The sequence below is a fragment of the Eulemur rufifrons genome, chromosome 1, assembly GCF_041146395.1.
Source record: "Eulemur rufifrons isolate Redbay chromosome 1, OSU_ERuf_1, whole genome shotgun sequence".
Lineage (NCBI taxonomy): Eukaryota > Metazoa > Chordata > Mammalia > Primates > Lemuridae > Eulemur > Eulemur rufifrons.
This window is the reverse complement of record NC_090983.1, coordinates 54345454-54363818: the sequence shown is the minus strand read 5'-3', so window position 1 is coordinate 54363818 and position 18365 is coordinate 54345454. Positions and strand designations below refer to the sequence as shown.

Here is an 18365-nt window from a genome sequence, read left to right as displayed (position 1 = left end):
CAGCACAGTCTAATTTCCATTGCTTGAGATCATCCGTCATTGCATGGATCAAGGTTCACTGAGCTCGTAGGCACTCAGCAGAGATGCCTTCTGTGCTGGCGAATGGGCTTTGCTTAGAGAATCTGTTTATGTGATGTAAACAAAGGTTCATAATCATACCGCCATTCCACTCCTATGTATGTACCCTAAAGGATTGAAAACAGGTATTCAAGCAAAAACTTATACATGAATGCTTATTTATTTATTTATTTATTTATTTTTTGAGACAGGGTCTTGTTCTGTCGCCAGGGCTAGAGTGCAGTGGCACAGTCATACCTCACTGTAACCTCAAACTCCTGAGCTCAAATGATCCCCTTGGCCTCACTCAGCCTCCCAACTAGCTGGGACAACAGGTGTATGCCACCACACCCAACTCTTTTTTCTATTTCTTGTAGACAGGGTCTTACTATGTTGCCCAGGCTGGTCTTGAACTCCTGGCCTCAAGTGATTCTCCCATCTCCACCTCCCTAGGATTACAGGCATGAGTCACCCGCCCTGGCCTCACACCAATGCTTAAAGCAGCACTATTCACAATAGTCAAAAGGTGAAAACAAACCAAATGTTCATCGGCTAAGAATGGATAAACAAAATGTGGTATATCCATACAATGAAATATTTGGCCACAAAAGGAATGAAGTATTGATATATGCTACAAGATGGATGTTACAACATTGAAAACATTATATTAAGTGAAAGAAGCCTAAATGCCCAGAAGAGGCAAATGTATAGGGACAGAAAGTAGACTAGTGGTTGCTTAGGGGTATGATAGCCAAGGGAGCCAGGGCTGCTCCCCTGATATTCTAAGATTGACTGTGGTAATGGTTGCACATATCTGTAAATACATTAAAAACCATTGAATTATATACTTAAAATGCATGAATTTGGTGGTATGTAAATTTTATCTCAATATAGCTGTTTAAAATGAAATAGGCTTGTAAGGGTCTGAAAAAGACTATTCTGGAAGCCACTATAAAAGCCCTACCTGTATTAATGGCTCTGCCTCCACCTACTGCTCCTCCATCCAAGGTCACACGAATGCACCTGCTCTTGCAGTCTCTCTGCAGGTTTCTTCAGTAGAGCTTTCATCCCCATCACTCACCCTAGACTTTCCAAATCAAGGCTGGGGTGGTTCTCCCCCCATTCTTTTAGCTTGTTCAAATTATTGACATTTTTTAGCTTTTATTTCTCTGCTAAAAATCCTGCAGATAAGTTATTTTTTTCTGTCTTACAAGCCTGGCTGCTCTTTCAGATTCTGTGTTTGGTCTATATTCCATAAATAATGTAAGTATTATTCCACACATCTTTTTTTTTTTATTTTTTTTGAGACAGAGTCTCACTCTGTTGCCCGGGCTAGAGTGCCCTGGAGTCAGCCTAGCTCACAGCAACCTCAAACTCCTGGGGTCAAGCAATCTTCCTGCCTCAGCCTCAGCCTCCCGAGTAGCTGGGACTATAGGCATGTGCCACCATACCCGGCTAATTTTTCTGTATATATTTTTAGCTGTCCATATAATTTCTTTCTATTTTAGTAGAGACGGGGTCTCGCTCTTGCTCAGGCTGGTTTTGAACTCCTGAGCTCAAACGATCCACCCGCCTAGGCTTCCCAGAGTGCTAGGATTACAGACGTGAGCCACCGCGCCCGGCCTCACACATCTTTTAAATTAAAATTTCAATGTCTTGGTTCATTCACTGTTGTTGATTTTATAAACTTGACAGTGAAAATGCTGTTGACTAAGAGACTTCAGGAGCTCTGGGTAACTACAGGGTGAGTGAATGTCCTGGCTTCAGAGCTGTCATCAAGTCAGAAGTGGTTCATTTCCTCCGGGCCTGAAATTCACATGGATTAGCCCAGGGAGCCCAGTGTTGTGGGGAGCAGGAAGTTAGGGATGGCAGCTCTTGGTTAGATGACATTGAGAAGTGTTCATTTTGTGCATTGAGAAGAAAACTTAAACAAACTGGCAAACTTCTCTTCCTCAGCCTTCTTGTTGACATGACTTAACTCTGTCACAATCTCTTTTCCTTGGCACAGGCTTATGTTTACATGATTCTAGTTTTTTTTTTTTTCCTCTCCAGATAATATTAATCAGGTTTCTTGTTTAGTTTTCACCTCTCTCCATATATATATATATATATATTTGTCATCAGAGTGCCATTCTTTGTGCCTTAAATATATACAGACCAAATGTCTGTCCCTCCCATCATTCCCTCCTTCCCTTTTCCCAAAGAACTCACAGCCCTCTGATGATCTCTTATGGCTCTCTTGGAAACTCTTTTGACCACTTTAAATCTGCTGGTTCTGGTTTATTGTGGTGTTGGCTGCAGAACAAAATAGGTTGCCTTTATCAGTTTTTAAGTGTTTTCCTACAGCTCCATGTGCCCCTTCACCTCTGGTAAGCTGAGGCTTCTCACGGTCCTCTTGGCCTCTGCCCAGCTCCCACGCTTTTCCATGCAGCCCACGGCTGGAACCACTTGCCATGCTGGTGTAGTCTCTCTCTGGCCAAGAGGTTAAGGAACACCAGGAAGTGGTTATTCAAGTCTACCTTTTCATCTTAATACCTATTCTAATACAATAATGTTTACTTAATATTTACAGAACACCCACACTTACTCATGTTAATTCATCTTACTAAAATAAATTGCTTTACAGGGCTTTAAATTCATAGCCAAGAACAATTTCAAGCATAATGCTCATTTAAGTTCTTAAAAAAGTTCTTTTGTTTACTTTTATACTGTAATTACCTAATTTTAGATATAGTAGAGGCAGATTTTCAAATGGTATTTCAAGGCAGATTTTTTAATTTTAAAATTAAAATAACTACATAATTTTATTATAAAGGTAATATACATATATACTATAAAGACTTTTAAAGAATAAATAAAGATTCAACTATAAACCATTCAGCCTATTGATGTGTAATAGATATTTGGTACTATTTTAATTTATCTATATGTCTAGTTACATATCTTAAAAACATTTGTATATGACAACTGCATTAATGTTATAGGCTGTATAGATCAATTAAAATTTTGTGACAAAGGAAAGTGACTATAGTAGATTAGGAATATATGCTGTATAATAGCTAGGAAAAGAAGTCCATGTTAACTGAAGGAAAACAATGAAAATAATGTGTAAATAAATTATCAAATTCAATCTGCCATACGCTTATTTTGAGTTGAAAAATGATATAAAGACCTGTGTACCTTACAAACTCATCAGAAAGTTGTCTGGGTTCTATGATGTAAAATTGCTTGTAGATGAGAACACAATGAAGTGGTTCAGTTTTTTCCTTCCTGAAAATGAAAATTAAACTTTTTTCTATATTAAAAGTAATTATAAAAAAACCTCAGTAACAGAAAACCCCAAAAAAGAAAAGAAAATCACTCAATCCATAGACAATAAAATTATATATTTCAGACCTTTTTTATAATATAATTTTTATAAAATTAGAATTTTATAAACATTTCTTCTTAACTTGCTTTTTCCTGTTTAACAATGTTTTGCAGATATCTCTCATACCAATATATATAGTTCTATATATTATTTAATGGTTAAATAGTATTCTATTTTAGAATGTACTTTTAGTTTACTTAAGTAATCCATTTAGGTTTTTATTCAGTTTTAGTTACTATTCTGCATAGATCTGTGATAGATGTTCTCTTACATTCTTTGCATACTTTGGTGCTTATTTTCTTAGGACAAATTTCTGGAAGTGACATTGTTGGGTCAAAGGGTACATGCATTTTTAGTTTGATTCTAGTCACCACATTGCCCACCAGAAAAGAATAACAAATTTTTTGTTACATCCAAGGTAAGCTTAGCCGTGTCCAGTTCTGTGCTATAATGCATTGTTAATGAGACTTCAGAAAATATACAGAGCCACAGCAGCATTATGATGGAACTTATTATGTATTAGAATTTCACATATTAGAGGAGTTGTGTTAGGTCCATTAGTGAGGGAAGTGTTTATATTTGCAACTTGGATTGTGTGATGTTCATTTTCAAAAGCAGTACTTTCTCGCCAGCAGGTAAACTGTGATGCTGTGAATATGCATTGGTATTTTGTTGTTTGGGGAACTTGATCATAAAGCATGATCCTTTCTTGTCTTAGATGAGTGACCGAGGAGGTGGTGTACCTTTGAGGAAAATTGACAGACTCTTCAACTATATGTATTCAACCGCACCCCGGCCGCGTGTTGAGACGTCTCGAGCAGTGCCCCTGGTATGTGATCGAGAAACAGTGAACATATATCTGTGAATTGCCTTCAACAAGCTCTGGCTGCCACATAAATTAGCGAAGCCACTGTGTAGGGTGATCCACAAGGGAGAAGGGAAGCTGTTAGAAACAAACACTTTTCTCTAAATTTAAACAAGCTTTGAAATACTTTTTTTTTAATTGAAATGGGCATAAAACAAAGATTATTATTTTGGAGTTCTTGTTGATAAGTTTGATAGCCTTATAGCAGTGGTTTTCCTGGGCTGATAAACCATATTTTGATATGCTATTTCTAATCGGAAGAATAAATTACTGGTTTTACTAGTATTTGGTCAATACTAATTTAATCTTTAGTGTTGACTTTTCTTAAGTATTTATAATTAGAAAGATCTCATATTGTAGACTCGGAAATAGACTAAAGTTCTGATCTGTTTAATTACCAAACTGAAATAGACTCAAATTATAATTGTTTTGAAGGTGTTTTTATTGATTTACTGTCAGCTATTTTCAAGTTTAATAAGATCAACTTTTGAACTGATTCTACCTTTATCTTTATCCCCCAACCTCCAAAAATAGCACTTTGCCAAATTTTTGTCCTATAATTCCAGAAAAACACTATTCTTCCAGACTTTGAAACTTCTCTGGCATATCCACTGGAGTTAAGCATTATGGAATATAGTATAAGATGAATCTATTTTAGACCCTTTCCTGAGAAGTTACTAGTAGGACTTTATTCTTTTTTCCCCCAGTAATTTAGATATCATTAGTTTATTATAAAAGAGAGACATGGAAATTATTTACACGATAGAAAGATTTCAGAACTTTAGTGCAGTGAGCAGCTGCAGGTGGATGCCATTTCAATAGTGATTTATTTCAGTCTGCATACTTTCCAAGAATGTCACCATCTTTAAATAGGAAATAATCCTTGTTGTCTAGAACTACTTTGATGCCTCCATATTCTGGGAGAAGAACTTTATCTCCAGCTTTTACACTAACTGGTTAATCTCTTCACCCTTTCCTTAGAACCCAATCCAACAGCTACTACTGTTGCTTACAATACTTTTCCTTGGGATTTTTCTGGAAGCATAATGTCTTCGTTGGTTACTGTTGCGGCTGCACACCTTCCAAGCAATACTCAGTCAAAGAGTGGAAAAACTTTCCAAATACTTGTCCAGCCACGACTCCCACCACCACTGTAGCTCGTACTCTGCTCTCATGCTGTTCCTGCAAGGAGAGACCCCAAGACTTTATTCTAATAGTTTTATCTGTTGCATAGCACAAATTCTGTGGCTGCAGCTGTAATACAGTTTGAAATGATTGCTTTAGTAATGTGCTTCTCCAGCTGAGATATGTGGCTTGCAGGAACAGGCGTTCATGTGCCAGGGGCAGGCAATGTTAAATGATAAGCATCTTCTTAGAATTATAATTTTACTCTAAAAAGTAGGAGGAGAAAAGGGAGATGCTGCTTTTGTAGTAAACAAATATCATAGAATTTTTGTGGAGAGTGGCGTAGTGAACTAGTCCAGACTCTAGAACTGTCTGGTTCCATTCCTGACCCCACTACGTCTAAGGTTGGTAGCCTTGGGAAAATGAGTGACCTCTCTATGCCATAGTTTCCCCAACTTGAAAAACGGAGTTATTGTGAGGATTAAGTTAATATATACAGAAGTGCTTTTTATAGTGCCTGGCACATAGTAAATGCCACGTAAGTATTTGTTTTTTTAGGATGCAAAATTTATTGAATTTTTAAGAAAATAGGCTTAACAATGAACAGGCTCCTGCATACCTCTATGCAGCCTTAGCCAAGGTTCAGGCCATTATTGATACTAAGCTCTTGCAGAGCCTCCTTCCTGCTGTCATGACCACTTTGCAAATGGACCCAATCAGCAAGTGCTGGGGTAGCTGGAGAATGGCTGCCTGATATCCATAGGAGTGGCCATCTGGGCCACCTGAATATTGAGCGCTTCCTCCACGTGGATGTCTTCTGGTGGGCATTGTCACGGACAGGATATCCTCAGACTTTAAGCCCGTTCAGAGAGGAGCATCCACATGTGTCTCTTCCAGACCTCCTTCTCATCCGTTCTCCAGTTTTGTTCTTTCCAAGTCCCTAACCATGCAGCCAACTACCTGTTTGCCACTGCCCATCCTGGAAGGATTTTCTTTCACCACTGTCTTTCAGCCCCTGAGAAGGCTTGTAGTGAAAGGGCAGTCCACTTTGGACTGGTGCTAGCATACTGGGTAGATCCATCAGTGGACTAGGCCTGTGCTGTTTTTCTTCTCTGTTACTTTTTTATTATTTATTTTTTTCCCCCAAAATTCATATGTTGAAGTTCTGTGTTACTTAGTTGTAGGGGAAGCCCGGTGAGTCCATAGGTGTGGTCGGAGGAGAGACAGTGATAAACTAGGTCAGGTACCATGGGAGCCTGAGCTGCCTGCTCATACAGTTTTCTTGGGGCCACTTCTGGAACCAGTTAATGTATCAGTCAGAGTCAGAACAGGAAAGTGATAGGTCACTCAAATTATAATTCAAGGAAGGTTTATTTACAAAGAAATTAATTGCATAGGTGCAGGTAAGGATAGTAGGGGACCCAGTGCCGGCAGTAGCAGAGCTGTCACCACCCTGGATCAAAGGGATGAACAGAGGGCGAAGCCTGCAGAACCCAGAAGAAGGGAAGGTTGCAGAGTAGCTGCTTGCTCTCAAGGGGCCCAGCCCACCCCAGGCAGCCTCACAGGGAAGGAACCAGGGGAGTGAATACCCTGCCTTGCCCTCCTCTGAACTATTGCTGGGTTCTCCAGGACCTGCTGGAAGCAGAGAGCGTGGGAATCCATTGAGATAATCTCCTAGGTCAGCCTCCCAGGGCAGGGAGAAGTGTGGAAATTGGATAGTTGATTTGTAGGGCCAAACAGAAACCCTGATTAGAAAAGTCAAGTAATAATTGGTGAAGGTAGGTAAAGTTAGAGCCTGGGTTTAGTAATAGAACTCTGATTCCTGAGTCTACATAAAATCTTAACTAACATGCTGCATGGGATGTCATTGGACGTATAACTTGGTAATAAAAACCATTTTTACTTTTGTCCAAATGTTTTGTATTAAAGAGTTGGTAGGATTTGTCCAGGGAAAGGAGGAGGCCATTCCAGATACTGGGAACAGGATGAGCTGACACAGAAGTGATGTTGAAGGAGCTAAGTGCAGGGGATGTAGTTCCGCCAGACTGGAAAGTGGGAGGCTGAGACCTGGTCTTGTTGGGTCTAGAAAGCTCTTTTTAGAAGCTTGGATTTTTATCTCTAAGGCAGTGGGGTGAGGGTGGTGGGAGTGGTGGTATGCTCTGAAGAGTTTTAAGCAGGGGCTCGACCTGTCAGTGAGATGTAAGAAAGTAGGCCTGTTACAGATCTCTCCAGGTTCAGAACACAGGCTGGAAATCCATGGTACAAAACCATGAGATATATTTATTAGGCTACAACGAGACTTTTTCTACTCTTGCCCCTAAGAGAGATAACATGTTTTTTATGATATTGCCAAAAGCAGTATTAGGATACCGTAGAGCAGCCCAGCGAGGAAAAGCAACCTGCTTTTTCTGGACCACCACAAGTCATTTTACAGAGAGAATGAAGAGCTTTAAATGGCTAGTTGGGAGTCAGCTGACATAGTACTCAACTAAGCATCTGCTTAATCATTATCAATACTTACATATTAACAAATCTCTTAGATGCAGGCTCCGAGAGCTCTGGCATATTCAGTGGCATTGGTATTAATTAGAAAAGTAGTTCAGTGTGGCTCTCTGAAAAGAATTTTGTTTTTCTCATCAAACAGGCTGGTTTTGGTTATGGATTGCCCATATCACGTCTTTATGCGCAATACTTCCAAGGTGACCTAAAGCTATATTCCCTAGAGGGTTATGGGACAGATGCAGTTATCTACATTAAGGTAATAACTACAGTCTTCTTGATTTAATGATATTTCTTTTGATGATATGAAAAAAATGCCAATATCTAACTGCAATGAAATTTAACTCTACGTCATGCTGTTTAAATACAAAAAAATTCTAGTTTTATACATGGGATCCCGTCCATGTGGAGAGATGGTCCCCTTGACTATGGGGATCATCCTGTCATGATCGGGACTCTGATCGTTAATAGAGAAAAAATTGGGTTAAAGTAGTGAATCATAAAAAATTATATATCCTACAAATCTCATTTTTTATTTTTTATTTATTTATTTATTTTAGAGACAGGGTCTCACTCTGTCACCCAGGCTGGAGTACAGTGGCCTGCTCACAGCTCACTGCAACCTCGAACTCTTGGGCTTAAGCCATCTTCCTGGTTCAGCCTCCTGAGTAGCTGGGTCTACAGGCATGCACCACCATGCCCAGCTAATTTTTTATTTTTATTTATTTAGAGGTGGGGTCTCGGTATGCAAATTTAATTTTAACATAAAACAGCTAAATGGACATTGACCCACCAATCTTTTGATGTATTTATTGCTAAGGCCTTTTCCTTATATATGTGTCTGCAGATTGGAGTGTCACATTGTCTTTCTTGCAGAAGCTATACTTAACAATGTATCATTTTAGTTTCTTTAAACAAAGAAACAAACGCATAATCCTTTTGAATTTTATGCAGTCCTTTACAGATGTTTCCTGACTCTGATTTGACAGCAATTTTTATGTGGCTTTCCTTTGTGAATCTTTCCAAAGCATTCATCTTAGTTTTCAAAGAAACTGTCCCTTTTTTTGTTAGGCGAACGTGATAACCACTACATTACAGAAACACCTACTGTCCCTTTTTTTGTTCTTTGTTTATGTAATAATAAAATTTTATGATTATAATGACAAATGTAACTGCATAAACAGATTTGGGAACAAGCACAGGTGACTCTTGGGAAGCCTGTCGCTTACCTGGTGAGAGCAGAAGCATTTAGCCTCCTGGCCTGAAATGTTCATTGTGTTTACAGAGGGATCAGTATATATTTACAGGGATGGCAGAAGCCCTGTGCCCCATCAATCCCCTTGGTTGGTTAAGGGGTGGGCTGTTGGTGCATGATTATTTAGTGACTCTAGTTTCTTATTGTGGCCACTAGATGGCACCTATTTTATAGAAAATGCTGAAGAATTTATATTGGAGAAAATAAATTTATCTGAGAAGGTTAAATTCTTTCTAGGTAATAGTTTTTTTTTTTTAACCATGTCACTTCAGAGGAACTTAAAAAGGGCAATATCAGTGCAACATTTCTATCACCAAATGTAACATTTTGACCCAGCCTACGAATCAAGAAATTCTGAGATATTTAAAGAGAATATAATATATAGGTGAAAGGTTTTTAGTTTCATTTTAGAAAAAATAGAAGACAAGAAATCTTAAAGAATCATTAAAATCATCAACATCAAAAGCTTTACTTAGCATTATCAGAATGAAATTTCTGGTTCAATATATGGCCTGAGGTTGAAATTCTATTGAAAAATCCTAAATATAGTTTATCTGAGGTTCCAGTGATTTGCAGGAAGCTGAAATAGAACAGTGGACTAATAGTAATGATATATTGGAAACATGAAATCATGCATGATGTAGAAATCCCATGTACTGTGACTGAAATTGGAGGCAGGAGAAGAAGACACAGGATCAAACCCAGGGCCAAGAATTGTTTATGCAAAAGGTGCCATATATAGATATATATATGTTTTATATTTATTGATAATATTAATTTTTAGGCTGGGCGCGGTGGCTCACGCCTGTAATCCTAGCACTCTGGGAGGCCGAGGCGGGTGGATTGTTTGAGCTCAGGAGTTCGAGACCAGCCTGAGCAAGAGCGAGACCCTGTCTCTACTAAAAATAGAAAGAAATTATCTGGCCAACTAAAATATATATATAGAAAAAAATTAGCCAGGCATGGTGGCGCATGCCTGTAGTCCCAGCTACTCCAGAGGCTGATGCAGGAGGATCGTTTAAGCCCAGGAGTTTGAGGTTGCTGTGAGCTAGGCTGACGCCACGGCACTCACTCTAGCCCGGGCAACAAAGCGAGACTCTGTCTCAAAAAAAAAAAAAAAAAGAAAAAAATTTTTAAAAGTACAGTGACTATGCTGAAATAAATAGTATTTCTTCTAATAAATAAATTAGATTTCATTAAATATATGTACACATATTAAGGTGCATATGTCAATTTTTTATGCTTTTATATTTAACCAGCTTTTTCAGTTAGCCAACTTCTGGTCTGGGTCATGCTTTGGGTAAAATTTCAATCCAGCAGCCTTCAGGATGGCTGGGGAGTTACTGCATGCAACAAACTCAGTCAACATGCACATTAATCAGTGCCATAGCTTTAGTAAATAACACATTTCAAATATATACCCTATTTAAAAGTATATTTAGATAGTGTTATGATTAATAAGATATCAGTATTGTTTAATTTACAGTAACCTTTTTGCCATTGTCTATTTTCTCAAATAATGAATTCTTAAAAGTGCCAGACATATAAATCTTGCTTTTTTCCTTTCTTTTCTTTTTTTCCCCAGGCTCTGTCAACAGAATCAATAGAAAGACTCCCGGTGTATAACAAAGCTGCCTGGAAGCATTACAACACCAACCATGAGGCTGATGACTGGTGCGTCCCCAGCAGAGAACCAAAAGACATGACAACATTCCGCAGTGCCTAGATTCACGTGGGACATCCGGGAATTCCAAATGTGGTTTTTGTATTAAATTTGGAAGGGATGGTGTTCAGAACTACATTATACCAAATACTTCATGTGTCATTTTCATGATTAACTCTGTGGGTAGAATAAATGGAAACTGAATTCCATTTGTGCCTGTTAAACCTCCTGAACTAAAGGATGAAATTGTACCTATTTTACACTTATATTTTCACAGTTAATTGAACATATTTTTAAACAATTGTAGTTTTGGTCAACTTTCCTTTTTATGGTAGACTTCAGCAGTGTGGAAGTCTTTGGATTTCTACAGAAAACTGTGTAGTTTTTTTAAGAAATACTTTTCACTTATGTCTGCTAGAAATGTTTTCTAAATAATAGACTAGCTGGTTAGCTGTCTTTTTGTTATTTGGAGGAATTCTGCCATCCTTTATGTGGCAGTGACAACTGTAACAGGCTGGTCTTCGTGTGTGCCAGAGCTTCACTTACCGGACTACCAGTAAAGCAGAAAACGGTTGCCCTGTAGTATAGAACCAGCCACCTCTACATGCATTGTGTTAGCTCTTAATTTATCATTTTAAAACTTTATTGTAAAGGAATATGATCTGTAGCTCTCTATGGATCTAAGAAGATCATAGGTGGCCATTTTGAGTGTGTTTGTGATTAAGGCAAGGGCAAATTTTTATATTAAAAACAAGCAACCAAACTAGCAGCTACTAAAATAGAGAAGAAATTGGGGGCAAAGCAGTGAGTCCCAAAAACTGAACTTAATTGATTACTGAGATTACCTGGGGAACTTCTGAAAAAGTAGAGTTTTTCTGGGTCCTACTCCAGACACACTGAATCAGAATCTCTAGGGACAGAGCCCAAGAATCTCAATTTTTAAAACACTTCCTAGGCAAGTCTAAAACCTAGCCTAGTTAGGGAACCACTCTTTTAATGTGAATAGTATGACATGCCATTTGCTAAAGCAACAGCGATCTTTAGGCTTCAGTTTCCACCTATTTAAAGGTTGTATTTCTAGACTGTAGGAGAAACAAGCTGAATCTCGGGCCTGGTGCAATTAGCAGAAGAACAAAGTGACTACAGGCGGCCAAGGGGTCAGAATCATAAGTACACAAGTCTTGACAAAGAACATATGTCTCCTAAAAATACCCGGATCTTATTATCCGGGACAAGTCAGCTTAGGTTTATCACAGCAATCCTTTGCACTCATATGGTGATTTGTAGTTGTCAAATACTTTGACATATTACAATTCTTTTGGTCTTCAAAACAAAGCGATCAGAGTGGGTGATGTCATCCGTTTTTCAGCAGAATGTGGCTGAGAATTGGAGCCAGAGCCTAAGCTGTATCTGCGGATCACATCATCAGCTGGCACGTCTGGGAGACTATGAAGTTAGAGACTATGTTTTTAGTCACACCTCATCTTAAGATGACAGGGAAATACATTGGAAATAAATTTTAAAGTAAGCAGAAAATGCAAATGTTTAAAGAACAGCTTCGCCACTTAAACGGGGGAGTTTTATTTCTCTGGAAAATACATTGAGTTGAAACACCTCATTCTTGAAAGGAATCTGTGAGATTAACAATGCCATATAAGTTTATAGGGTGTGAAAAGGCAGTTAGTGCGGTCCCTCATGTACAAGGTGACGGTCCTGAGCCTCAGAGGACGTGTTGTCTGCTTGGGGCTTCTTCGCTAACAAGACCAAGTGTTGGAAAAAAGAGATATCTTAACTAACCTACTGTTCCTTAATGATGGATTTTGTGAAAAACAATAGAACATTTTAATGGGTGATTTATATTAGTTCAACGTGTGATAATTTTTTAGCTTTAAATTATAGTTTTCTTGTAATGATGAACTACTTTAGGATCCTTTGAATCTAAATGTCCACTCTTTCCTAATTGAGACATTTGTCCAACTAACATAAACTTGATGTTTTTACTTATGAAATATTCTAACCCCCTGAAGAATATTAAAGCCTTTTCCTCTTTCTTTAAGAGCAAAGAAATGGTGTTTTAAAGGAAAAGTGAAATTATTTTCTTTTTAAGATGTAACAGCTTTTTGGTCTGTTATTGTGGTAATGGACAGAAAATTACATACAAGAGTATTCTGGGAGTGCTTTCTCCTAGTTGATTTTAAATCATTGTGCTATCTGAAAGGTTTTTAGATTTTTACATGAGCTATTTTGTCCACCAGCATTAATGTGATGCAGTCTAGTTGTAAAAATATATTGAAGGACAGAAGTGGATACTAAGTGATTTTTATAACCTGGGCAGTTAATGAATGTGCCAATGTTTTTTAGGAAGGGACAGCAAAAATATTCTACCCTACACTTAAAATACTGGCCGGATTTTGATGTCTTCATACTTAATAGTGATCACTTTCTTGCACTGTGAAGTTTTTACATGAAGATGTTGAAGTCTACCATATTATTTTATAAAATGTTTTCTGTATGGCAATAAACTGAAAACATGGATCAGTGCTTACTTTGAAAATAAACTGAGTCAATTTAGGTTTTTAAAAATATAATCATGTCTTTTAAATAGAAGTTTCTTCTACCATCAAGACTCAACCTTCTGTAAACATTCAAAAAATTGCAGCTAGGTGGCTGGCACTAAATTTCACTATCTTCAATAGAGGAACCGTTAGGAACTTAGATTTCCAATCTGTATATTCTAATGGAGAAAACAAGAGGTAGAGTTTGTATGGTCTGAGTTATCCTAGATTTTCATTACCAAACATACCATAGATGACTGACTTACTGCATAAATGAAGATCTTCTGTTGTGTGATTTTTGAAAGGCTATAAATAAATTTGAAATTTGAGTAACTTTTCACAGTTAAGTAATTGTAAGAATGATCTTAATTTAACCAGCATTGCCCACTGCCTACACCAGTTGAATGTCAGAGCTTAAACTCCTGTAGTCAAAGGTATATTCCTATCTTAGTTCTAATTGATAGGCCATAGGCACTACAACTTTCCGTCATTGTTGAAGCCAACAAGCCCCATAACAGAACTCCAGAGATAAAGAACTGGGGAAACATTCATTTTATGGTCCCAGTGTAGCTCAGTGAATACTAGTTAGAAAGCCAAAAAACCAATTTCAGTTTATGTCTTCAGTGGTGACGTTTTAAGTATGAAGATTCAACAGATGGGTAATCAGGGTTGAGTTAGGTGGTTTGCAAACATGGTTTTTGCTGGAGGAACTTTTCATCCTGGATTAACTTCTGGACCCAATAATTAATCTTACAGTCAAACCCAATGCGCTTGAAAAGTAATAGAATTAGTGCTATGCAAGAGATTTTTTGCGTGTTAGAAAAGACTGCACCACTAGTTCGCTTAGTTCTGGCATTCACTAACTACTGTGCCTTCTGTTCTATTTACATGTTTGGAAAGAAGAATTAAACATATCGTGCCACCCCCTTTTTCTAGAGGCTTCACATTTCTTTAGCAATTACTAACCACAGATTTTTAATAGCAGAAGACAAGATTGTCAGGTTTTGGTGCAAAACTCAAGTGTTTTTTGTTGACTTGGAAAAGCTGTTATTTATATTGAGAATAGTGACAGCTATCTTTTACTTCATTAGAGAATCTTGAGCAAAAATGTACAGTTTTATCCCAGTAAGGTAAACTTCTATGTGAGGGTTGTCTTCATTCAGGTATTTTCTGAGGCTGGAAGTTCAACTTTGTGCAGCTGTCACAGATAATATTGTCAGAAATTTTGTAGTTTTGATCGAAATGTTGCCATCTACATATATAAGTTAAAAATGCTGAAAAAGTTCCCTTAGGAAACAGTTTATGGGGCCAGAAGATTTTTTAAGTTTAACTCATATAAAAAAAGCCACAGTATTCTTGCCATGATTTTGCACTTAGATGTCTCTCATTATGGGATTGGGAATGTAGCAGTTATAGTACTGTATGAAAATACTTCCTATACAGTTACAGTACTACATGAAAATACAGTATGTTATGAAATTATTTGTCCAAAAATTTACTCCAAAAATGGAGCCCGTATGATTATATAACTATGAAATAGGATGGGAGAGAGAAAAAGAATCATTTACTTCTCTGTATTGTAGTATGAAAACTTCTGATTTAATATGAACTATTTCTTCTCATTTCTTTACTCCCAGTATCTCCCATATGCCCAGTATATAGTAGGCACTTATAATTGTATGTTTAGTAAATGCATAAATAATAATGAAATTTAATATTTCTTGTGTCCATTCTTAAAATGATAAAAAGAAACAAACTTCAACAAAGAAAACTATGGATAGTAACCAACACAAGAAAAAACAACAAAACAATAAAATATGGAAGAAAATGAGAGGGGTAGCAAAACAACATTGCTGAAGTTATGGGTTTATTTTAAAATACAAAGAGGTAAATAAGTGAACACAGAGTAGGCAAAGCCACAGCTATAGCAGTGTATAGCTGGTAGACGTTCCTGACTGAGGCTTTGTAGGCTATTTCAGAAGAGACACTTGCAGACGAACCTTTAAGAAAGACTAATCAGGCCGGGCGCGGTGGCTCATGCCTGTAATCCTAGCACTCTGGGAGGCTGAGGTGGGAGGATCGCTCGAGGTCAGGAGTTCAAGACCTGCCTGAGCAAGAGCGAGACCCTGTCTCTACTAAAAAATAGAAAGAAATTAACCGGACAATTGAAAATATATAGAAAAAGTTAGCCAGGCATGGTGGCGCATGCCTGTAGTCCCAGCTACTGGAAAGGCTGAGGCAGTAGGATTGCTTGAGCCCAGGAGTTTGAGGTTGCTGTGAGCTAGGCTGACGCCACGGCACTATAGCCTGGGCAACAGAGTGAGACTCTGTCTAAAAAAAAAAAAAAAAAAAAAAAAAATTAAGGACTAATCAGGAAAGAAAAAGGCCCAAATGAACAGTATTTAGGTAGAAACACAAAAAAGAGATATAACTACAAATAAAGATTAAAAATAATCATAAGAATACTGTTAATTTTGGAAGTATAGAAGAAATTGGTATATTTCTAGGAAAACAAGTATTAGCAAGATTCATTTAAGATTTTGACTATTTATTTACTTTTTTGAGACAGAGTCTCCTTATGTCGCCCTGGGTAGAGAGCAGTGGCATCATCTTAGCTCACTACAACCTCAAGCTCCTGGGCTCAAACGATCCTCCTGCCTCAGCCTCCCAAGTAGCTGGGACCACAGCTGCACACCACCCTGCCCAGATAATTTTTCTATTTTTTGTAGAGACAGTGGTTTCACTCTTGCTCAGGTGTGGTCAGGCTGGTCTCGAACTCCTGGCTTCCAACGATCCTTCCACCTCAGCCTCCCAGAGTGCTAGTATTACAGGTGTGAGCCATTGCACCCAACCCGATGGCTCATTTTCTGTGGTGCACAGCTGACTTTGATTGTTGCTCTTGGGTCAGGCCTGGCTTGTCAAGGACTTATTTAACAAGTGGGAAAGAAAGGTTAAACTTTTGTAAGCAATGCTTCTCAAACTTTAATGTACATACAAATCACCGTAGGATCTTAAGAAAATGCAAATTCTGGTTCAGCAGGTGTGGAGTGGGGCCCCAGTAAGACTCTGCATTTCTAATAAGTTTCCTGATGATATTAATGCCATTGGTCGATGAACCACACTTTCAATAGCAAGGGTCTAAAGTTTGTGGGATAAACTGCTATCAGCCAACTAGAGAGATGAGTACCGTTGAAATGCCAGTGGAGAGCCAGGTAGATCTAGTAATTTGATTCTTTAGAGTACTAAGAAAGGATCAGAAAAATTCATTCCTCATATCCAGGGTACTTGGTGGGTGTACCCATGACCTTGAGATCCAAATCTCATTAGTTAACTCATCTTTGTGAAATCTGAGTTGTAAAGGTCTTACCCAGTGGAACGTGTAACTAATGGAAGTCCTGACAGTTGGTTAATGCAAGGAGATGATACTCGTGTGTGATGCTTGTCTTTGTATCCATTCCATGGGAGGATCATGGAAGATGACAGCAAACTTTGGTGGTTAATGAGAGCTTCACTAACCTTATCATCTGCTTCAGGCAATAAGCAAAGTCTTCTGGCAGTGGAAAGCATGGACTCAAGACTGAATGTTCTGGCATTTTATAGCAGTGGGGGCTGGGGGGAGGTAGGACTTAGTATGGCCCTTTACAGCAAGGTCCAAGTGATGATTTTCTCTGGTGAACATTGATGTGGACCCGGTCTCCATGGTTAGATCTGGGCAGTTTACACAGAAGTCAATTGGTAAGACTTCTTATACCTGTGAATGAAGACCTTGACACATTTTATTATTAATGTTTTACAATAATTTAGCAGATGACTGTAGTAACTTAGCATAACCTAATACATGAATGTCCTGTATGGGTGACTGCTGAGGGTGTATTGAAGGAGAGTTCGTTTATAATTTGGCTGGTAAAGTGGATGCCCTTGTCCCTATTAATGGGCAAGGTTATTAACGACGATATCTAGAAAAATTCTGCTGAGATTTTTATTGTGATGCGTTAAATCTCTAGACTAATTTGAGGAGACTAAGTCTTAACGATATTGAGCCTTTCAATTTATGAACATGGTATATATCTCTATTTATTTAGGCTGCCTTTGATGTCTTTCATCAGTGTTTTGTTGTAGTTTTCAGCTTACAGATCCTGCACATATTTTGTTAGATTTTATTTTTGGAGCTATTAGAAATGTTTTTAAAAAACTTTTTGCTTTCCAATGTTCATTGCTAGTACATTTGACCCTCCAAATCCCCAGTATACCCTCTCAGAACAAATCATGGCCTCTAGGGGTTTAATGAGGACTAGAGATAGCTGAATGAGATGGTTCCACCTGTTTTCACTTGGTCCTTGAGTCATTGAGTAAATGGCAACATGTCCAATCCACCGTGATGCTGCCATGAACCTGACCATGCCCTCCTGCCTAGCCCTCTCCATCTAGACTACCAGTAGTTTCACTTCACCTGGGAGGGTCAACAGTATAATTTTACTGCCCCACTCACTCCAAGGCTACTTTACTGTCTTGTGTCATGATATCGTATGGCCAGACCACTTCTCTAGTTCTGCCTTTGAGATTATTTTGGAGCTTTATGTTGGTTATGTCCTTATTGAAGTATCATCGGGGTATTGTTTTTTTTTTTTTTTCTTTTTTTTGAGAGAGTCTCACTCTGTCGCCCGGGCTAGAGTGCTGTGGCATCAGCCTAGCTCATTGAAACCTCAAATTTCTGGGCTCAGGCAATCCTCCTGCCTCAGCCTCCCGAGTAGCTGAGGCTACAGGCATGCACCACCATGCCCGGCTAATTTTTTCTATTTTTAGTAGAGACAGGGTCTTGCTCTTGCTCAGGCTGTTCTTGAACTCCTGAGCTCAAGGGATCCTCCTGCCTTGGCCTCCAGAGTGCTAGGATTACAGACATAAGCCACTGCACCCAGCTAGATCTTTGATACCCTTCTGTCACTCATCTTCCAAATGACAGACAGCAGATGGCTTAC

At 38.4% G+C, this 18365-nt stretch overlaps 1 protein-coding gene across 1 annotated transcript in view; it reads left to right on the top strand.

The window, feature by feature from the left end:
- Positions 1-14734, top strand: part of PDK1 (pyruvate dehydrogenase kinase 1) — a 29236-nt gene extending 14502 nt beyond the window's left edge. Inside the window, exons 9-11 of the mRNA XM_069493876.1 lie at positions 4146-4256; positions 8062-8175; positions 10757-14734. Coding sequence (XP_069349977.1) covers positions 4146-4256; positions 8062-8175; positions 10757-10897 — 366 coding nt within the window. The 3' untranslated portion in view covers positions 10898-14734. The remainder of the gene's footprint in view (positions 1-4145; positions 4257-8061; positions 8176-10756) is intronic.
- The last annotated feature ends 3631 nt before the right edge of the window (positions 14735-18365 follow it).